This window comes from Coturnix japonica, chromosome 1 (assembly GCF_054131305.1).
Source record: "Coturnix japonica strain WE chromosome 1, WE-NBRP24, whole genome shotgun sequence".
NCBI classification, from domain to species: Eukaryota; Metazoa; Chordata; class Aves; order Galliformes; family Phasianidae; genus Coturnix; species Coturnix japonica.
In genome coordinates, this window is record NC_140663.1 from 63488369 (window position 1) to 63511546 (window position 23178).

Consider the following 23178-nt stretch of genomic DNA (forward strand, 5'->3'; position numbering starts at 1 on the left):
ATCTAATGAATTTAGGACAATCTTAGCCAAGGGTCATGTTTCAGTTAGGGAGCTGGACCGTATCCACTAACATTATTTTGATGAAATACCTATGGTGAGAGTTTCGACTCCATTACAGAAAAACAGGGGATGTGAGAAAGGACGTCATTATTCCAAAAGTGGTTTTAGTATCCTTAAAATATCCAAGAAAGGAAACTTTTATTTGTATGATTTTCTTAGTAAGAATTGGAGGAAGAAGTGTTCTGTGAAACAGAAATGTCTGCGAAGAGGTGGAATGTATCACAGACAATTTAAAAAAAAATCCTTCTTTCAGAAAGAAAATCTGGACTCATTGAGTACAGGACATTCTCAGAATACAATTTAACCACCTTTTTAGTAGCTTTAGAAAATCCCTGCTCATTAAAATAAAGGTTATATTTAATGTAAGCTTTGAACAGACACGGACTTCAGCATTGCCTCTTTATACTTAAAAAATGGTTCTAATAAATAAGATGCACCAAATAAAAAATACGACTCACTGTTTTGCCTTGGAGGCTCTGAGGAGTAACAGGCTGTAAACTTAGAACTGCCGGCATTGACCTTCTGTCAGGCATATAGACATGCTGTACAAAAACAAAATTGCAGTGTGATCCACAGTTACCTAAAATCTCAACAGCTATTATGTGCTGAAAAAAGTTAAGCCAAATACATTCTCATGACAGATCTGCTGTATTTTTGGGAAGCTTTGGCCAGTTGTCTTCTCTCCTGACCTACCATGTCTGACACCTGAGTAGGCTACCTCTAAATTTCAGAAATACCCCAGATTTCATTGTTCACATCATTAATAGTTCTTATAATTGTTGCCACACTGATATTATGGAATGAACAATTTTTGTTTTCAACTATCATAACAAGTTGTTTAAAATCTCTAAGATCTTTACATAGATGAGCTGGTTTAAAGCTTAGGTTTACTCTAATGATTTTATACAGCCAGCCTCCTAACCATCTACCTCTGAAGAAACAGGTTTCTGTTTTTAAGCTCATAGGAATGGTCAGCTGTATAACTAAAGTAGGCTGGATGTGGCTCTGGGCAGCCTGGTCCAGTGGTTGGAGAACTGGTACATAGCAGGGGGGTTGAAACTAGATGGTCATTGTGGTCCTTTTCAACCCAGGCCATTCTATGATTCTAAGTACAAACTGAATGGCATGAAAACCGAAGAACAGGAGTCTTGTATAAAAGACGCTGAGCATGAAAATAATTACTAGCACAAAATATTACAGATGGAAAAATACCTGAAAGCAAAACATAGCTGAAATGTCATATAAGCACATGCTCTGCAGCACTGATCTTAGTAATACTTCTCAGATTTGGGAGAAGAATTATTAGATTTTCAGCAGAATTGAAACCTTTTGCCAGAACACACTTCTTTGTTGACAGGGACTGAAATCATAAGGACACGTGAGCTAATGATTTAGCAAAAAGCTTCAGTAGTATTTTACACAGTCAACTCTAGGAAACTATATTCTGATTTTACATATTTCCTTGGCACTCAGGTTTTTAGTTTCTCTTTCACTGATGATGACGTTTATGCTAGTCAGGTGCAAAGGCTTTGTGCAGACTCCAGTTTTCTTTAGTGATCACCCTAATAACTCCAAGCATCCAAAGGAATGTCTACCCTCAATTTTCTGTTGGAACCCAAGGCAGCCAAAATTGTGGTTGAAGAATAGACAGTAATAAGTGGAAAGAAATGCAGGACTTTCAGTTCTCTTGGAGTTCCAGCTAGAAAAGCTAGAAGGGAGAATGCTTTCTACACACACAGCATACAATTCTGTTTTAGATAAATGTAACCTAATGGACAGCAATATTAGGACCACATGTTTTTCTGCAACATATTACAATATCTTTTACAACGTATAGAGTTAAATGCTTTTCTAAATCAAGACTTTCTCCATGAAGGGAGCAATGCAATTTAATCTCCTTTTCAATAAAATATAGGAGGGTACAACAAAACATGAATGGCATACTTTCTAAAAATTCCTGCAAATAAGATTTTTAACTATAAGAACGTGTATTTTACCTTAGCATGATGTGCTCTGTGTCTCCGATCGATAGTCACATCTCCTCTTTGCACTGGTGATGACACTTCTGATCTGTAGGTCCGCTGTGGGGAATATCCTTGGAAACCTGCTATTGAACCATGAGAAGGCGAGGTGGGAATTGAATGCATCGTCTGATCAGCAATGTTGATCATCGTTTTTGGGCTACTTAAAGTACTGTGCCTAGTAAGAGTCGTTTGCTTATTGTAAAACTGACGTTGCTGCCACTCGTAGAGCTGCCACATCGTGTCATCACGCATTGACCTTCGTTTTTCTTCAGCTGTCACAGGTCCTATGGCTCTGTCGTAGGCTGATGGTGTCACGCTGCAGAGGCTCTCTGGCCTTGCTTTGCTGTTTCGAGGCAGCGTTCTGTATCCTTCTGGGTACCGGGGTAAAGCTTGAGGTCGATGGCTTGGCATGTTTCTTGGTAACGTCTGATATGAGATTATACTGAAACGTAAGTATTTTAGTTAGTATATTTGTATATTATCTTAGTTTACATTAAAATTATGGCAATAAAAAGTTATTCAATACTGATTAGATTTATCCAGCCAGCTCTTATCATTTCTGAGCACTGTCATTTTAAAAACGTGGGAGAAAAATCAAGATATTTCAAATGATATCAAGATTTTTCAGCACCACAGCAGCAGAAACTGGATCTTACCTCAGATTAACTGCTTGACAATTTAATCCAAATGTCATCTTTTCACCAGTTTAACCACTTATTAATGCCAATTATAGATCAAACCTGGCCTACACGCTAGATAGGACCAAGTTTTTAGCCTCAGAATTTCTATACTGTTCCAAACATGAGTTCTTCTTAAATGCTCTCTTTTTCAAAAGTGAAGAAATCTCCCGTTGCCTCTTAATTAGAATTAAGCAGTTAGGAAAAAAACAACAAGAATTTGCAATAGCAGATTAAGGGAGAATAGCAATTATTGACAGAGGACAAAACTGAGGTCATAAGTATCGGTTCATTCAGACCTTATGTCAAATTCTGATGTGCACCACTTAAAGCCATTTGCTGCTGAGAGATGCTGGCTTGAAGACAAAATCTATCTCAAGCTGAACACAATGCAGCCATCAGAGGGCAGCAGCTTCCAGCTACGCCTCAGTAAACCCAACTCAAATAGAAACCCTGGAACCTGAAAGGCATCATCAGAGTCTGAAGTCAGCTCTGAGCAGCTTCGGTGCAACAAACACATTAAAGAAATGATGTACAGCAAATGGTGATGCTCTATGGGTATTAGATCCTTATGAAATAATTGTTAAGGAAACTGATGATGGTAAAAATAGAAAAAGAAAAAAGAAAACCACTTTTCACTGAATATAGCTGAGTATTTATAATCCCTTGTATCTTTTTGGAGATGAAAACTGTGTTAAATATCTTTACATACAAAGTCTGTGACAGATTCTGAATCTTTCCAAGAGTTCAGAAAGTATTATCCCCATTTTATAGATTGGATTGCTTTTTATTCTCACCGAAAATGACTCTTAATCCTGTTCTCTCACTGCAAAATCTGCTTACCTGACTCTACATTTCTTTATATAATATATAATTGATGCTAAGGGCTCTTCTCCATCTCCATATTAGAAAAACAACATCCGAGACATTTTTGGGTCCCTCTTATAACTTTCACAACATTGTTTTAGTTATTCACAAATGAGCATAGTGAAGTCTGATTTTGTCATGAAGGCAGCCAGTAGCTAGATGAACTTGTTTCAGTAAAGCTCCCCCCTCTATTTCATTAATTGAATGGACGCTACAATCCTGCTGACGCCTTTAAATATCGCGGTGTGAACAAGAACTACATGAAGATCTTAATATGAAAAGACAGAAATCTGAAGTCTGCATACAACTCGTTATATTCTAGAACATCTAGGAGGATAATGTATCCATCATTTATAGGCAAACCATAACTAAAATTGATCCACTTGTAGTAAATGCCCTTCCAGTCAAACCTAAAAAACTACTCCAGGCACAGGCAGTTAAGCAGTCATGCAGCCTGAGAGGTTGCGAGATACCACTGTCATAAATATCTCCCTACCTGTGTTCGCATTAGAAGAGTTCTTCACATGAGTTCACAAACTCACTAAGAACACCCTCAGAGGTGCTGGGCAGCAATACTTGCTCTGGTATTTGAGCTGGACCATGTGGGAAAGAGGCTGCTGCTGCAGTTTTGGGGGCTAAGTATTCACACTTAGCAGTACCTTCAGATCAAAACCTCAAAACATCCCTTCATCCTAAGGAATGAAAGTACCAACTGGACTAGAATATTTGACCTTTATGTGGGAACCAAGCAAAGAGGGACAATGCAACAATGAACAGCTAGTTCTGAGCAGGAGGCTTTTACTGCTTAGGGCATGGTGGGAAGACAGAGATCCAGCTTTGGGCTAGCAGCTTCTCAGCAATGCACTTGGTACCAGGCAACCCTTCCTCTGTTTCAGACATTTGAGAAAGATCTTATTTCAGCCTAACCAGACCCTTGTCCCAAGCTTTAACATAAACTGGAGCTTCCCTCTACTCAGCCATGAACTTCAGTTCCACTCAGATCATTGTCTCCTGCCAGAATCTGAATGAACAAACAAACCAACCAACCAAAAAACTTCACACATTTTAGAGACATCACTATGCATTAGAAATTCTGGTGGTTACTTAAGGCCTCTTCCACACAGAAGTGAAAGGGACAGCACAACATCTATTCTTTTTCAGCTTCACAAAAAACAGAATGGCCTGGTTTGGAAGGGACCTCAAAAATCATTAAGTTCCAACCCTCCTGCCACAGGCAGGGCCACCAGCTTCCACATTTAATACCAGACCAGGCTGCTCAGGGCCCCATCCAACCTGGCCTTGAACACTCCAGGGATGGTGCATCCACACCCTCTTGGGGCAGCCTGTGCCAGCACCTCACCACTCTGTTGGTAAAGAACTTCCCCCTGATATTTAACCTAAACCTTCCCTCCTTCAACTTAAAACCATTCCCCCTTGTCCTGCCATTATCTGCCCTTTCAAAGAGTTGACTTGTTAAAGCTTTTATCTCTCTACAGAGTTGCAGCTCAAAGCCTGCTTGTGCCATCAGTGCTTCCCTTAAAGCAGACTCTCTATCATCAGTAACAAATTACTGTTAATTAGAGAATATTCTTAATAGTGCTTCCCGCTACAATGAAATCAGTGTTTGGGTTTCGGGCTTGCTCACAGCTCTTCAAATTTCTACCGTTTGGATGCAAGTTTTACAGTGCAATTAAAAAAATCTAATTGCAACAAGGAACTTTCTCAGTTCTCAGTAAGCAAGCATCCACAATAAAACAAATGGCAGGTTGTTCAACTCACTCTCTGTAGTGCAGACTCAAGCTTGAGCAAACTACTTACAATGAGCACTTCATGAAAAAACACATTAACTATTCCTAATTATATTTAATGAAAAAGTAAAGGCAGTGGTGAAGCTTTCAACCAGTTTTGGCATGTGTAAGACAAACTACTGCACATTTTTGCTGTTTTGCAAAGAATTCTCCAACTATAATTTCACATTCTGGGAAAACAGATCTTCTGAATTCAGCTTTATCATTAGCTCTGCTATCTATCTACATGTGAAGTTCCTATCGTTCAGTTCTTCAAAGCATCTCTGCTAATATCACCCCATTATTTCTAATCCTATGCTATATTTATGATTATTTTTCAAACATTTTACTGCTAGAGCTGCTTGTCTGTAGGGCAGCCTGGAAACAGTGCCAGAAAGAGTAACTGCTACCAGCACAAGATTCAATATTGTCAATCATTCACGTGCAACTTCAAAGCTTCAAGAATATGCACCTGAGCTCAATGTTAGAACTGGGAGATGTTTAATTTCACAAGAAAAAGAATCTTTAAGCATCAAGTGAGTTGGATTACTCTGATTTACTCTTAGGTAAAGCTTCTCTCTCTCTCTTTATTATAGTTTAAGTTTTAAAACTGACTGGAATATTTTTGAAGCATTTTAGATAAATATTGTTAGAATTTGGTCATACAAAACATAAAGGACAGGGCATTTACAAGACAGATTTTAAGATGGAAAAGTAATTTTTATGATTGATGTCACATTTTCTGACCATTTCTTAATAGCTTATTAATAATCATTCATCGTTAATAAAAGGTGAATTTTAAATGTGTTCTGAGTAGGCATCCAGGCACTTCTTACAGAGAACAGTGCATAATACTTAATATTGTTCTCAATAAGAATATTTACATGACAGGGAGGGAAAATTAAAGGCAAGCAGCCAGGATACATGCCTAAGTACTATTTATAAGAAAGTCTAGTTAAAAAAAAAAATTACTTACCCTCTTGCTTCCTCCTCTTGCCCTTTTCCTCTCTGTATTTTAATCCACTGTTCCAACTGCAGCATTGAATTAGTTCTCTGCATAACTCGTTCAGACTCCATATGTGACTGAATTGCATTGTGCTGACCTCCATCTCCAGTGTCTGCCAGGACAACACCAACAGCTTTATTCTCAGCTCCATTTAAATGAACTGGTCTGAAGTGTCCAGCCTGAACTGTGGTTATGGGCAGAGTCCTGTATTCCGATCCCAAAGGATTTAGCTTCACACTGTTAATTTTTGTTAATGGTTTATCTTGCCCAACTTTCTGGAATCCATATTTTTCAGCTTCCAAAGCCTTCTTCTCTTCATTTTTGTTCACTTCTCTGTTTTTCTGATTGTTTTGTGCCTCTGGCTTAATTAGCACCCGATGGTTTGAAATATTATTGGCCTCTCGAGGTGGTGTATTTTCAGTGGTGAACTTCTCAACTCTAGAAAGGAATATACATCAAGAAAACATTCATTAATAATAATAACAATAATAATAATAATAATAATAATAATAATAATAATAATAATAATAATAATAATAATAACAACAACAACAACAACAACAATAATAATAATAATAATTGAATCTCTTTCCTGGTTATCAGGTTAATTTCAATGGTCATCATCCAGATATCTTAAACTACTATATTCAAGAGAAAAAAACGGGACATATTTTCTCATTTATCAGTGACAGCTTCTAAATATTTCTCTCTCCTTCTTTCCCCACACTCTCCATGCTTCTCTTTCTTTGATATTTTAAAAACATTTGTAAGGTAGGACAATTTTTTTAAAAAAAGCTTCGTGTTAACCCACCTGATAAAACGTGCACTAAGCAAGAGCAAAAAAAGCCAGATGCTGAAAAAGCAGATGTTTGGTTCCCAGAGGGCTGGACATTTAAACAGTGAAAGTAATAAGTAGTTCTCCAAAAGCCAAGGCTTCTAGAAATCAACAGCCCAAAAATTCACACTATTTAGAAGCTATCTTTAAAAATGGTATCAGACTACACTGCTAAATAGCTTGTAATTCACCATATGCTGGATTTAACATATAGTGAGATCCTTTTAAGAAAACAAATATTCATAGTCCCTGGCATGAATTAGGTTTCTCTGGTATGATATCTCTTCAGACATCATATGTTTTATGGGAAATAACTGTGGCTTCCCTAAGTTTAGGAGGGAAGATAGCTGCTGACTAAGGAAACTGTACCACAGAGATAATGACATTTTCACTGCTTTACAGTACTTATGCATGTAAAGAATGTATATGGTTCAATTAGCCATTTTCCTTTCAAAATTTCAGAATATCAAGAAGCCGTATCTTTTTCACCACTGGGACATTATCTGAACATCCAGCTCAGACAGTGATAGTTTTTAGCATAACTTTCTAGAAAGAAAAAAAACCAAAAAAAAAGGACAAAAAAAGCTGAAATGTTTTGGTTAGCATTTTTGGGAATGGGAGGAAGCATTTGTTTTAAGATTATATCTCTCTATAAAACCAAACAAAGAATAACATTTCATTTTAAAATGATGGCAAGCTCTTCTTTCCAGTTTTTTTGCATCCTTTTGGGGAGGAGACCATTATTTATCTTTTCAGTTGTGTCCCGTTCAAGTGCCTGACCTGTGTGTAGAAAGACCATCACATATATAAACGTCCAAGAGCACAAGACCACTAGTCTGAAAAGTGATCTGCTTCTAAGTAACTACACTCATAACAGTAAACATTTTTGCTTACCCAGTCTTGAACATCAGGCCAAAATGTATAACAAGTCTACACTTCACTGGCACGTTGTTTAAGCCATGAATTCCCAAGAAGCCAACTATCAGCTGGCTTCAACTCCACTAAATACATAAAGGATGGAAGAATGTAATGTCCTTATAAAACATTACCCACAATTAATAAAGTTGGGTGCTTATCTTTACGTGTACTTTTCATTATCAGTCTATGATATAATTATCAAAGAATGGCTTGGGTTGGAAAGGCCCTTAAAGATCATCTACTTTCAATCTCCCTGCTGTGTGCAGGGTCGCCAGCCACCAGACCAGGCTGCCCAGAGCCACATTAAGTCTTTGCTACGAATACTCAGTAATGTGAAGGGGATCAAGAAGTTATATTTTATAAGTATGCCACTTCAAACAACAGCACAACATCAATGTGTGCTGTACCTTGTATTCGAGCTTATAAGAAATACACATGTATTTTGTGTGTATTTCATTACTGTGATATTTCATGAGTAAGAAGCATGATATTTCCCCCGCCTTTTTCTCACACAGAGGTGATGATCCCAATGTCATTCACTATTAAAGTAAAAAAATGTACATAAGGAGCTCTAAGTGGTCCTTTTTCTTTCTTCCCACAATTACACCTGAGCTGCTGACACTGAAGCACAGAAACATCATATTTATTGCAAATGAAAATATTTGTATCAATAAATCTAAAATGTATATCTCCAGTTACTTACATCATTACTTTAAAACAGCTTTTTTCTCGTACATTACTATTAAATACAAATGTTAGATGCATCTCGTGTGTTGTATTAGGCGAAATACGGGGATGTTATCGGGCTGTGACGTGACAGGCCCTTCCCCATATTCTGGAAGAATCTTGCTACGTGTAATACAGTAGGCGTAGACGAAGTGGACAAAGGTTATATAAGGTCGTGTGTGCTTCAATAAATCGCCATTTTACCACGCTACCACCTTGGTGTCACTTGGTAATTGGTCTAACTACTGCTTCAGTTGGAGGCGAGAGATCGTAAAGCCATTAACGATCATAAAGCCTTCAAATGGTGACCGCCGACGTGATTCGTCACGATTAGGCGTGATTAGGGACTTTTGGAGCAAGGTAGTTGTCTGCTAAACGGCAGCAGGATCCCACTGCGGTAGCGAATCCTCTCGTCGCGGAGTAGTGGAAGCCCAGGGTCGAAGAGGAGTGGCCATCACTCTTCGACAGGTGGGAGAGCGAGCTCGGAATCCCGGAATCTCGGAATCTCGGGGACCCCCAGGAACCTTCGGGGAAGCGCCAGGGAGCGGCCAGGAGAACTACGTTCGGCCGGGGCGACATGGAAGCCGTTATCAAGGTAATTCTTCACGCTTGCAAACTTCACTGTGGGAAACAGGCTCCTTCCAAAAAGGAGGTAACAGCAGTTCTTTCGCTGCTGGAAAAGGAAGGGCTTTTAACAAACCCGTCTGATTTATACAATCCTGGCAGATGGGATGGAATTACGGCCGCACTATCTCAAAGGTCGCTGGCCACTCGAAAAGTATCAGAATTCAAAGTATGGGGACTTATCTTGGAGGCGCTGAAAGCAGCACGGGAGGAGAAGCTAGCAAACCAACGTGCTAGAGACATTCTGGGCTTGGAGACGGGGGGAGGCCGGGGGGGGAGTCTTGACTCTCTTACAGATTCAGTGCAAGGCAAGATGGCGCCGGCTCCCCCGAACACACCTGTTCCTTCGCCTAAGACGGACATTCCAGAAGGCAGCCCTGAACAGGAGGACACCCCGCCTCTGCCCCCCTATCCTAACTCCTCGTATCCTTCATTGGACGCCTACAGGGATGAAGGGGGAGGGAAGCCCCTCGAGGAATGCGATGTTGCTACTGTACCTGATAAGAACAAGGACAAGGGAGAGAGAAAGGGGGGAGGCATGGTGGTGCCACCAGAGCTGAAAGGAGGAGGTGTGGTCCCACCAGAGCTGAAAGGGGGAGGTGTGGTGTCACCGGGGAAAAGTGTAAGGATGGGTGGTACTTCTTTGCTGTCGGGTCCCGCCTGTTGCTGTGCGTATGCCCAGAAAGGGGGGGATTGTGCCAACCCATGTGATAGTGAAGGTGAATGTGGGTGTGATGATTTCATGTGGCCCGCCCAAGGGGCTGGTCAAGCCGCCCAAGGTGCCACCCAAGGGGGATGTGGTCCTGCGTGGGCCGCCCAGGGGGCCGCCCAAGGGGGATGTGGCCCCACGGCACCCGTACCGTGGAGCCCACCCACTTTCACTGATTGGGCCCAGACAAGGGAGGACCTCCAGACAGCCGACCCGGAAACAACAGCTTTTGCCCTCCCGATAATAGTGAAACAGGATGGTCCGGCTTGGACCCCTCTGGATTCCAAGGCGATTACTCGCCTTGCAGAGTTAGTTAAGAACAAGGGCTTGCGTTCTCCGGTAACTATGTCAGCAATTGAGGCTCTCATGGCCTCGAGTCTCCTGCCGTACGATGTGGTCAGTCTCATGAGGGTGATTCTTGAGCCCGTGCAGTACACGCTGTGGTATGATGAATGGAATAGATTGCTTCAGGCTGTTGTCGCTGAGGCAGCTCGTAATAACAATCATCCGGCTAATGCGCATACAGGTCAGGGCCGTGGAGCTAGGGTTGAAAGAACTACTCTCTTGCGCCTTCAGGGACTAGCAGATGGTATGGTGGGGTCCCCGGAGGGTCAAGCAAGAGGGCTGAGAGAGGGGGAGTTAGCTGCGCTTACAAAGGCAGCCTTTCAGGCTCTGCTGACAGTGGCTAAAGTTGCGGAGCCTGTGCTCCCGTGGTCCGACATCAAACAGGAGCCTTCTGAGTCATTTTCTGATTTTGCAAATCGCTTGATTCGTGCCATTGAAGGGTCTGACCTCCCGAAGGGAGTCCAGCCTTTGGTTGTGATAGACTGTCTCAAGCAAAAGTCGCTCCCGGACGTTCAGCAGATAATTAGGGCAGCTCCTGGAACTTTGAACACCCCAGGGGAGATTATCAAATATGTGCTAGATCATCAGAAAAATACTCCCTCCAATAATGATGGCTTGGCAACTGCCGTGCAGGGAATGGCTGCCGAAGTCAGCTCTGCGATTAAATCTGCAGTGATGATGGCAGCTCGCACCGGGGATGAGAAGGGAAAAGGTCCGTGTTTCAAGTGTGGGCAGCATGGTCATTTTAAAGCACAATGCCCCAAGAAAGCTGGGCAGAGCAAGCCGCAAGGAAAACGTTGTCAGTTGTGCAATGGGGTTGGACATGTTGCGCGTCACTGTCGAAAATTTGAGGTTTTGCCGCAGGGAAACTGGAACGGGAGGGTGCCAGCGGCCCAGGGCCCCTTCCCGCTTCATTAAAATGGGCCAAGCGTGTTGACCACACGGTGGCGCTGACCATGGATCTAGGTGATAGGCCATTGGTGAGGGTCATGATGACGTTGGACCCTGGAGTGCCTACACTAGGTCCTAGGACGGTGTACCTTACAGCTTTGTTGGACTCTGGTGCAGATGTTACTGTTATTGCAGAGCGCGATTGGCCATTCCAGTGGCCAAAGGTTGCAACATCAAAGGTCCTGATAGGGGTGGGGGGTGAAATGACCACCTCTGTGTCGGATGCGGAAGTGGGAATTTCGATCATCAATCGAGATGGCTCAATAGAAAAAACTGTTTTCATCACCCCCAATATAGCTCCGATCAGGGGATCTCTGCTAGGCAGAGATCTTCTTCTTCTCATTGGGTTACGGCTGACAAATTTATCCTAAGGGCCACTGTCCACCACTTGGCGCTGCAGCATGCGATTCCGCTGCGTTGGAAACGGGATACATCTCCCGTTTGGGTGGATCAGTGGCCCATTCCTGCTAAAAAATTGGCAGCGCTCATACAGCTTGTTTCCAGAGAACTTGCACTAGGCCATATAGAGTCATCGCTTAGCAATTGGAACACGCCCATCTTTGTCATTCAGAAGGCCTCTGGATCGTTTCGGCTGCTCCACGATCTCCGAGCAGTCAATTCACAGATCATCCCCTTTGGTCCTGTCCAGCAAGGGGGACCTTTGTTGTCAGCAGTCCCACAGGGATGGCCTCTGATGGTCATTGATCTAAAGGATTGTTTCTTCTCTATCCCATTGGCTAAACAGGATAGGGAAGCCTTTGCATTCACAGTTCCGGTTGTAAATAATCGAGAGCCAGCTCAGAGGTACCAGTGGAAGGTTCTTCCGCAAGGTATGGTCTGTTCACCTACGATCTGTCAACTTGTGGTGAGCAGAGTCATAGAACCAGTGAGAAAGGCACTGCCAGGATGCCAAATCGCCCATTACATGGATGATTTGCTGCTTGTTGCACCTGATGATGCTCAGTTGAAAACGTTGGAGGGGCAGATCGTCCGCACCCTCATCTCTGCAGGGTTTGTGATCTCTCAGGAAAAGATCCAGAGAGAACCAGGGATTGAATTCCTGGGCTATAAATTTGGATCTTCCACAGTAATCCCGGAGGGGCTGGAGATTAAGCCTCAAATTACAAACTTATGGGATGTGCAGAAGTTGGTGGGGGCACTGCAATGGGTGAGGAATGCCATTGGCATCCCTCCGCGCCTCATGAAACCTTTCTATGATCAACTGAAGGGATCAGTCCCACAAGAGGAGAGGCATTGGAATCCAGAGATGGAGTCAGCCTGGCAGGAGATACTGTCAGCCTGCTCCACCAATGCCCTTGCCAGGTGGGAACCTGATCGCCCGTTGGAGGCTGCGGTCACTAGGTGCCAGCATGGTTCAGCTGCAGTGATTGGGCATGCTTTGAACTCTCGGCCACGCCCACTGTCATGGTTATTTTCTGCTCAGCCGGTGAGAGCATTTACCACATGGCTAGAACAGCTGTCATATTTGCTGCGAAAGGCTCGCCTCACTGCGATCAGAGCTTTCGGGAAGGACTTGGAAGTCATCTATTTACCAGGAGCTTTTCGAAATGTGCAACCTCTGCCAGATGAGGTGTCATTGGCTGTTTATGACTTCAGCGGAAAGTTTTGCTATTCAGACTCACTGCCAATTTTTGAACTGGCAAAACCCCTCCAGATATCATTGCGACACAGGGTCCTGGACACCCCTGTGAACGGTCCTACAGTCTTCACTGATGCTTCGTCATCAACGGGCCAGGGGGTGGCTGTGTGGCAAACAGTTGAGGGTGGCTGGAGTTACAAGATGATAACAGACAAGACAACAAGTGTTCAGATGCTCGAGGCTAGGGCTATGGCAGTGGCACTACATCTTTGGCCCACGAAGCCTTGCAATGCTGTCACGGATTCTGTGTTCGTGGCAAAAATGCTGCTACGGATGGGAAAGGAAGGGCAACCGAGTACAGCAGCTGCAGCCCTGTTAGAGGATGCTTTAGCTATCAGGGTTGCACCCGTTGCCATCCTTCATGTTCGTAGCCACTCCGAGGTGCCAGGTTTCTTTACAGCAGGAAACGACATGGCTGATCGGATAGCAGGGAACCAGGTGTGCACTTTGCAGGAAGCTCGTGATCTTCATTCAGCACTTCACATAGGGGCCAAGGCACTGGCTCGAGCCTGTTCTATCCCGATTACAGTCGCTAGGGAGGTAGTGCAAACCTGCCCTCACTGTAATTCTGCGCCAGCTTTAGGAGCGGGGGTTAATCCTCGTGGTCTCGCTCCATTAAACGTCTGGCAAACAGACTTCACAATGGAACCACGGATGGCCCCACGACAGTGGCTGGCTGTGACTATTGACACGTCCTCTACCGTCATTGTAGCCACACAACATGGTCGTGTCAGTTCTACAGCAGCACAACACCATTGGGCCACGGCTATAGCAGTTTTGGGAATGCCGCGCCACATAAAAACAGACAATGGTTCTTGCTTTATTTCGCGTTCGTCCAAAGATTGGTTAGCTCGCTGGAATATCACACACACCACAGGCATTCCGGGAAATTCGCAGGGCCAAGCTATCGTCGAAAGGGCTAACCGCCTCCTCAAAGAAAAGATTCGTGTCCTTGGGGAGGGGGAAGGCTATTCGGGAAAGATCCCAGTATCACAACAAGGGGAAATCTTGGTCCGCGCACTGTATGCACTAAATCACTTTGAGCGAGGAGAAAATTCCAGGACCCCCACCCAGAAACATTGGCGGCCAAGAATCATTGAAGAAGGCCCGCCAGTAAAGATCAAGGTGGATAATGGGTCCTGGGAGTCGGGATGGTCCATACTAGTCTGGGGAAGGGGGTACGCAGCAGTAAAATGCAAAGGCACAGGAGACATACGTTGGGTGCCATCGAGAAAAATTAAGCCAGAGGTTGGTGGTGAAAAAGAAAATGTCAGGGAAATAACAAGAGCTGAGTATCCTCTTCCAGGACCTCTTGATCGGCCGCCCAAGGAATCCTGAACTGGTGGAGCGCAGAAGAAGATCTTTCATCTGGATACCGAAGAAATTCTTGAGACTCAAGAACCCAAAGGACCCAGAGAAACAACCCCTGCTGCCAACGAGAGACACCATTTTGATGCTGCTATGTCTTTGGTCTTTATGTTGGTCGCCGGTGGGGGGTGTTCACTTGATCCAACAACCTGGGAATCTGTGGGTTACTTGGGCGAAACAAACAGGCAGGATGGATTTCTGTCTTAGCCTGCAATCAACCACCTCGCCATTTCAAACATGTTTAATTGGGATTCCTATATGGGGGAACTCCTCTGAGTTTCAGGGATACGTAAGATCATATAATCCCATACAAGATCCATGCAGAGAATTCTGTGCACTAACAGCTATTAACATCACACGTAGAGATTTAGGGAATGACACTGTAATCCTTGTGAAACAAGGTCCGTGAAACAGGCTAACATGACTTCCACACTGCTGAGTGAGCTACTTGAAGACACTGACAGTATTAGACATGCTATGCTTCAAAACAGAGCAGCAATTGATTTCTTGCTTCTCGCACAGGGTCATGGTTGTAAAGACTTTGATGGGATGTGTTGTTTTAACTTGAGTGATCATAGTGAGTCATTGCACAAGAAGTTGGAGTGGTTAAAAGATCACACCAAGAAGATTGGCATCCAAGATGATCCTTTTGGTAACTGGTTGGAGAGTTGGTTTGGTGGTATTGCACCATGGTTCAAGCAATTGCTTAAGGTAGTGCTGATAGGGCTTCTCATATTCCTCGCATTTATGGCTTGTGTGCCGTGTGTGTTTCAATGCTTGCTAGGCTGCCTGCAACGCATGGCTGAAAGAATGGTTAATACGCAAATAGAGTATCATAAGATGCAAGATAGGCTTTAAGGTGAGATTTAGGTGTTAAGATTTAAAGAGAAGTTTACACAATATAAATCTATAAGCTTATAGACCTATAAATGTGTGACCTTGTATATATGTGTGAAATCTGCAAACTCTATAGAAGCAGGAGGTGAAGAGGCTGAAGAAGAGGAGGAAGGTGCTAAGGAAGAATCAGAAGAAGGCAAAGAAGGTGAAGAGGAAGATGGAGAGATATTGTTGCGTATTGTAACGGGTTAAGCCTTTTAAGCATGGGGAGGGGGAAATGTTGTATTAGGCGAAATACGGGGATGTTATCGGGCTGTGACGTGACAGGCCCTTCCCCATATTCTGGAAGAATCTTGCTACGTGTAATACAGTAGGCGTAGACGAAGTGGACAAAGGTTATATAAGGTCGTGTGTGCTTCAATAAATCGCCATTTTACCACGCTACCACCTTGGTGTCACTTGGTAATTGGTCTAACTACTGCTTCAGTTGGAGGCGAGAGATCGTAAAGCCATTAACGATCATAAAGCCTTCACTCGTGCTTTCTGATAGCAGAAAGTAAATACTAAAATATCTTCTAGTGATAGATTGTAGAGAAAATAAATCTTAATGTAGAACTAGTTCCTACACAGAAAGGGAGGACGCATGTTAGAATTGCTATATCCACATCACATTTCTTATAATTTCCAGTTATCAGCAAAGAACTACTGTGCTCATCTCCTAATGCACTTCAAAAGTGAGGGTGAGTTTGCTTTTTTCCCCCAAGACTTCAGGGTATCCCAAGACCCAACATTTCTGACTGGGTTCCTACTTCAGGTTACATGAAGAAGCAGATCACCTCATCCCTTCACCTCAAAACTCCATGACCTAACGTTTTACCACAAGCTAATGGAATTTCCCAAGAATTAAAAATGCTATTTCCCACAATTATCAAGTCAAAAAAGGCATTAAAATTTCATCTTTCAGCCAGATCAAGACTTTGCAAGTAAATCGCTCCTTTGGAAACAGCCCTAAACACAGGCTATATTGTATGCAGCATGTCTTAATACTACCATAATGCCACCAGGTATCCCCTTACATAACATCTTACATCATTCTCCCTCAGGGTGCTTTGCAGAAAGGAGGTAGTTGTCATTTTACGTGATGTAAAGTGATGCAGAGTGGCATTTCTAAGGACATTCATCAGATGGACAGAGAAACCAAGCCTTAGCACAGTGTTCTACTCACATTATCATACTACTACTTTCCTCTGAGGATGTTAATTGAAAAATAAAAATAAAAACCATGTAATAGTTTTTTCCTATCACTTGTTGCTATGGTTATATGCAGCAGAGCCAAGCATTTCTATTTGACATTTTTTTCTGATGATCCTTCTCATGGTGTGATATTCAAATTGATAAGAACAGACTTTGGGGCTTGCCTTTAACACTGTGCATCAGATCAGACAACATAGCACGAGCAAGAGATCTCTTTCAATACCAGTGGTTACAAGAAAGCAAGAAACATCAGAAACTTGTATGCAAATGTAAGAAATAGAAATCCATATTTATTTCTCTCCATGTTTGTATGTGGCTCTCAAAGGTTTTCAACAAGGCTTGTGGGGTATGTTTTGAGGATGGAAGAGGAAGAAGGCAAAAGAGAATGAGCATCAAATGCACGTTTCATACTGTATGTGATTTATAGATTTCTACTACAAAACGAATAATATGTAGGGAATGGTTCTATGAGGAAAAATACTATTTTCAGCTTACATGAGCAAATATTATAAACAAATGAAAATTCTAAAACAGATGAGGAGGTTACGTAGTCAATTATCAGACAAACAGGAGGACTGCCCTAAGACAGCTAGAGGCATTTGAAAAGAAAGAGTCATGTTTTTCAAACCCAGCACTGTCAGTAAGCCCCCGCTGTGGATGCTGTTATGCTAACAAGTGCTTTTTTAGCAGCTTAGCTTATGCTGTTCAGGGAGAGTAACTACAGAAGAAGAGAATAATCTTCTCTTAGTACACGCTGCAGTGCTCAAGTGGAAGATACAAGGGCTCCAGCACACACAGTTAACAGTGAGAGTGCAGGGAAATCGTGCTCAAATGATGGAGTGTAGAGAAATAAGCATTTGGGACAGAATGTTGGCTAGTGGATACGTGGATGGATATTAATATCCACAAACACAAGCAAGCAGTACTACAGACACAAGTTGACTGTGGTCTGCAGTGATATGATGAAGAATGAGTAAAATGTTTTGCTAATCCAGACAGGTTATTTGAGATCATCTTTGGAATGATAAGCTTAGGCAGTTCCTTGTAAATTACAATATTTCTTGTTATGATTTTGGTAATAAAATTTGAATTTACTACCTAGGTAAAATAAAAACAAAAACATTCAGGAAGGAGTAATTATAGTTAAGAAAATAGGAGCAATAACTGTTTGTCCTTTCCTGCAATTACACATCAGAAGGGAGCTCTTCTACTTCAAGCTGCTAAACAGTTCTAAAAGAAATCATTCTACTTTTCTCACCTCAGCATCTCATTTCTGTATTACATGGTTCACTATATTTGGAAAGTAAGAATATTTGATGGAAAATCTGACAAAAATAACCCACACATCATTTCAAATGTCTCTTTTATCCTTTTTTTCTCTCTAAGGAACTCTCTTGCTCAAAATATCAAAACATATTCCAGCTTTCTAGTTATTTAAACTTGACTGACTATTGGGATCATACCATAAGAAGTTTAAGGAAGTCCCCTAGTTTTTAGATTAAAAGAACGGTATTGTAAAAACTCTGATTTATTAGTGGAAAATTTACATTAACCAGAACAGAAAAGTGGCTCAGTTAGGTTACAGTCTAAGTTTCTAATAATCCCAGACCTGGTGTATTTTAAGCAACTTAGTCTGTTAGAAAACTGCATTCAGTCTCACACTAGAACTTCTAGAGAAGATAGAATGGAGAGCCAAAGACAATGCCTGAATTTCTGATTCAACTCAAATAATTCATTCTTAAACCTATGTGCATGCCAGACTCCAGGTTACTTAAAAGATGAGGTAATTCCATACTTAATTCTTAACAGATTCTTACAGGGAAGTATTTCTTCTGGATAAGATCACATCCTGCTACATGGTCCATTTTAAGAATTGGTTTGATAGCTACAACATGGACTCTTAAGAAACAGACGTCAGGGAGATTTTTATCCTTATTGTAGTTAACAGACATGAAAGTTTCAGGGGTTTCAATGGTCTTGAAGTGTATCACTAACAAACTTTTCCAAGAGATCAAATTTCTTGTTTTGTTTTTTTATTTTGCCAGAGTTAAAACAACAGGGTAGTATTACAGACTTGCTTTTCCTGTTTCTAACACTTGTTTTGTCTGTCTGTAAGCCCATTCATCTAGATAACCAGGCAGGAAACTACTGATTTTGCTGTCAAGTGTTTTTCTACTATTTCAGCGTGTGCCACTGTGATTCACCAAGGACTAAGATAAGCAACTGAAGCAATGCAAGGCAGATAGCAGGAGTGTGTAGCTGGATGAAAAGCAATAGATAAGCTCAGCTATACTGGGAATCCCCACTGTTTGCCTGTACACTGTCATGCATTTGAAACGGGCAGACATCAGTGTTGGAATAGGCACTGCAGCTGTAAGGAGGGGACTGGAGCATGACCAAACATTTAGGGAAGCTGGAATATCCTTAACTGCCATGGGCTGCACATCAGTCATGCTAAAGCAATCACGGAACCACAGCCTAGAGAGAACAACTATCTTACAAAGCTGGACCAACTGTCAGGGCAAGCTTACTGCATGTCTTGATAGGCTCTGAGGCAGCAAGCGTGACTGTACAGCTACAGCGATAAATCGAATAAAAGAGTGAATGTTTACATCAACATTTTAATTTCATTTGTTCCTTATGTTAAAACCAGTATCACAAATCATACTGTAGAGCATACTGTAGTACTCTTTAATTTGCTAAATATGCTTTGTACAACGTTGGCTATCACAGGAGAGCCCCGTCCTTGGAGGTGTTCAAGGCCAGGTTGGACGGGGCCCTGGGCAACCTGATCTAGTAAAGGTGTATGTTTGGTGGCCCTGCCAGGCAGGGGGGTTGGAACTACATGATCCTTGAGGTCCCTTCCAACCCGGGTCATTCTGTGATTCTGTGATAGACTATGAAGACACTTGTGAAGGAGGTTCTTTCAGAATCACACTTTTTTCCAATTTTTTTTTTTATTTTTTTTTTTACTATAAAAATATGTTTCCAAATGTTCAGTCTTAGAGTACTGCACAAACCAAATGAAGGTCCCTTCATTAGTTTAGAAAGATTGAGAGTGACAAATGTCAATATTACTCTTCCTACGATGTTTATAGATTCAGGATCAGATTTTTCTTTGAAGTGAAGTGGGTCTAATTTGGTTTAATCATTTTTCTGTCTATAAGCTATCACCAGCTATCTGCAGTGCGCTTACAATGCAAGCCAACATTAAGTTTTAAATTTAATTTATTATCGACTAATTTAAAGGAAACATTTGGTCAAGGTATGCTCATTGCTTTAAGTGCAATTGCTTTTGAAAAGTTCTCAATCAAGAACTTAAAAGGTAAAAATGTTATCAAAAAAAGCATCAGCCTATTCATGCTGTTATCCCTCTCTGCTTATCCTTTCCCTCACATCATCCAGGAAATGGTGGGTTACAGGACACAGAACAAAACATGTTTATCCCTACTTCATTTATACAAGCTGAAATCTTTTATTTTCTGTAATTTGTGGAAAATAGACATGATAGCTGACAGACTGATGTACTGTTTTTCCCTAAGTGTAGAGAACATTTTTCTGTTAATCTATTACACTATGCTGTCCGATGCTAAGAATGAAATACTTCATTTACTATCTAATTATTTAAAAGATATTAGACAGCTAAGGTTTCAAACTGTTGATTAAAATTTGTTACTAGAACACTGCACAGGTGCCAATTTGGAAGTGTTTCTTGTTTAATTTAACTGTCTGAATGTCCCACAGATAGATTTGAGTACAAGTTCCAGGACGTTTGACAGAGAAGGTCACAAAACATTATAACTTCTAGGATTACAAGTGTCTAATCATTCTGCTTTCCATGTTATGCTTAGCATATCAGAATACAGAACGCAGAAATGGCACAATTTAACAGCAACAATTTACCAAATTGAGGAAAAATTTAGAAAGACTGCATCTACTTTGACAAATGTAATGTGCTCAAACAAAAATGGTAACCTTTTCTTTCTTTGGTGCCTATTTCTATGGGATTTTATTTATTTTTATACTTAGATTTCTCAGGATTGCTGTCACTCATTTAGCTCCAGCATAGCAGGACCTAAGGGAGTGCAGAAGTAAATCAAGTGAGAGCAGCCATCAGCAACAATTTCTGTGCCATCAATAAAGAGCTTTTACATTTTCTATTGATTAGGTTTCCATTACAGATGTCACGAAGCTGGCCCAAGGGACCACAATCAGAGAGGAAAAAATTTTTACTGGGCAGATAGATAATACTCAGTCTCTGAGAGCACTTGGCTTCCAGTGATGACTCACTTTTTGTTATCAACACATGGACTCAGAAAAGATAAGTCTCCAGAATAAACAAATATAATTTTAATAACAGCATGATGAGCAGGAATGTGCAGATCCATCAATGCAACTTCTTCATTTCACCAGAAGCTACAACTGTGAATTTCATACTTCAAACAGGTATAAGACAAAGACTACCACCAGTTAAGATATTACAGAAGGCTCTGGGGAAACCTCATTGTGGCCTTCAAGTACTTGAAGTGGAGTGTATAAAAAGGAGGGGTACAACTGTTTATGAGGGTGAATGGTGGTAGGACAAGGGGGAATGAATTTAAACTGAGACAGGGAAGGCTTAGGTTAAATACTGGGAGGAAATTTTTCACTCAGAAGGTGAAAAATGTTCACACTGGAACAGGCTGCCCAAGGAGGCTGTGGATGCCCCATCCCTGGAGGCATTCAAGGCCAGGCTGGATGTAGCTCTGGGCAGCCTGGTATGGTGGCTGGCAACTCTGCACATAGCAGGGGGGTTGAGACTAGATGATCATTGTGGTCCTTTTCAACCCAGGTCATTCTATGATTCTTTGATGATTCAATTGTTCTTCAGTGAAAAGGACACAGTAAATCAAACATGCCTGCACAGCACTTGCCATTAATGGTACTTTCTCTGATGCCATAGGCTGAAGGAACTGGTCAGTTTTTTTCCCCTCTGGCCTCTGACACTCATGGCATCTGTATTCATAAAAATCTGCAAACTTTTATCCAAAACTGTTAAATTAGTAGGAATTCTTTGACAGAAAGAGGAATCACCTCAGATGATTTACATTCTCTTTTAAAGGTGTACTCTGCATTTAAATAAGTCAAATTAAACAGGAGAAAAATGTATACAATTCCACTGTTTTATGAATCTAAATTACCTTTTCACAGGCTCTGTCTGCACAAGTGCTGCATCTGTCATGGCTTTCATCCACAACTCCATTTCCTTTCCCGTATCTGTGCAGAAATAATATGTCCTCATGTTTGGATGAGCTGCCTGATTGGAAATGACATGGTCATTGCAATAAAAATAGAAGATTCTGTAAAAGAAAAGAGGCAAATTATCTTACTGTATAAATATTCTGATTTCTTAATAATAACATTTCTGAAAATTATACTATCAGAAAAAATATCAGAAGAAATATTTCAGTGTTATGTTTCTTCTTCATTGTATTTGTATTTTCAAAATAATGGCCTGCAATATTCAGTCATAGCTGTTCCTTCATTAACACATCTGATAAAAGGCCCTTACAATAATTTCTTCTAAAAAATAAAATCAATTAAAATAATATCAATTATTAATTAATATAAATGAATATAGTTAATTAATGCAAATAAGACTGGCATAGATTTTTTTTGCCATCTTAATGATACAGTAAATTTTAGTCTGTACTTACCACATAAAATAAAAGATGTGCTGCTTAGCAGGCCAAACGAAGAACCAAAAGGAGCTCATAAAACACAAAAAAGCCAAGAGAGAATACTTAGTAGAGTTATTTATATAATAATTAAAGATTAGCTGTGAAACACTCCTAAAAGTGATTAATAATTGTGATTTAATTGATAATAAAACATTTTTTGTATTTATATATAAAGATACATTGTATCTAAATAACTACAAAACTTTTCATTAGTGAGTTTAAGTTTAGCTATGGATGCAGTTTACAATTCTAACTCACCCAGCAGCATTTGAGAGCAGTGAACTAAAAATAAATGTAATATGTGATATTTATCCATTTTCATACTCTGGTAACTATGTCTGTATTTAAATCAGACTAAAAACGTGAATCCTCTGCTACCATATTATGCAAAAATCAATCTCAGAAGCTGTTTGTAAATCCTTATTTATTAATTTTATAACAGCTCAGTAGAATGAGTTCTAATCACTAAATTATTGTGCTTTCAGACATAAAATAAAACAAAAAGTTGGTTTTCTTACTTTAAAGGCATATTTCCGGTTAATATGGTCCTCAGGAGAAAGCACAGATATCTGAAAACTAGGTAGAAGTATACTACCTAGTATTCCTTCTTCCTTCTCATCTGTGAATAAATACTCTTTGATTAGAGAAACAAAAGTATTTTGATGCATGACTCATATTCAGACACTTAACTGAAAGTCTCAATTTAACAACACATGGACAGTAACAAGAAGATTATTGGTTCAGCTTAACATAAGCCAGCAGTGTGCCCATGAAGCCAACAAGGTATCAGAAGCTGGGAGGAGCCAGCAG

At 41.0% G+C, this 23178-nt stretch overlaps 2 protein-coding genes across 45 annotated transcripts in view; one reads left to right on the plus strand and one right to left on the minus strand.

Moving 5' to 3' along the window:
- The window catches only part of PLEKHA5 (pleckstrin homology domain containing A5), a 165350-nt gene that overhangs the window by 38371 nt on the left and 103801 nt on the right, over window positions 1-23178 (minus strand). For 43 of the 44 annotated variants that reach the window (XR_004308041.2, XR_014944588.1, XR_014944587.1 and 40 more), the window contains 5 exons: window positions 22887-22987; window positions 21829-21944; window positions 6392-6859; window positions 2058-2526; window positions 519-602 (listed from right to left, as the gene is read on the minus strand). Coding sequence is in view for 39 of the 44 variants with exons in the window: in XM_085543041.1 (XP_085399167.1) it covers window positions 519-602; window positions 2058-2526; window positions 6392-6859; window positions 21829-21944; window positions 22887-22987 (1238 nt within the window). In the remaining 5 variants the exon portion in view is untranslated. Of the gene's footprint in view, window positions 1-518; window positions 603-2057; window positions 2527-6391; window positions 6860-21828; window positions 21988-22344; window positions 22988-23178 lie in introns of all 44 variants that reach the window. The other variant, XM_085543057.1, reaches the window with a different exon arrangement.
- Window positions 9327-11900, plus strand: LOC146762474 (uncharacterized). Its single transcript, XM_085543120.1, is given in 2 exon segments — window positions 9327-11511; window positions 11514-11900. Coding segments are annotated over 2 exon segments (2421 nt in total). The 5' UTR covers window positions 9327-9477.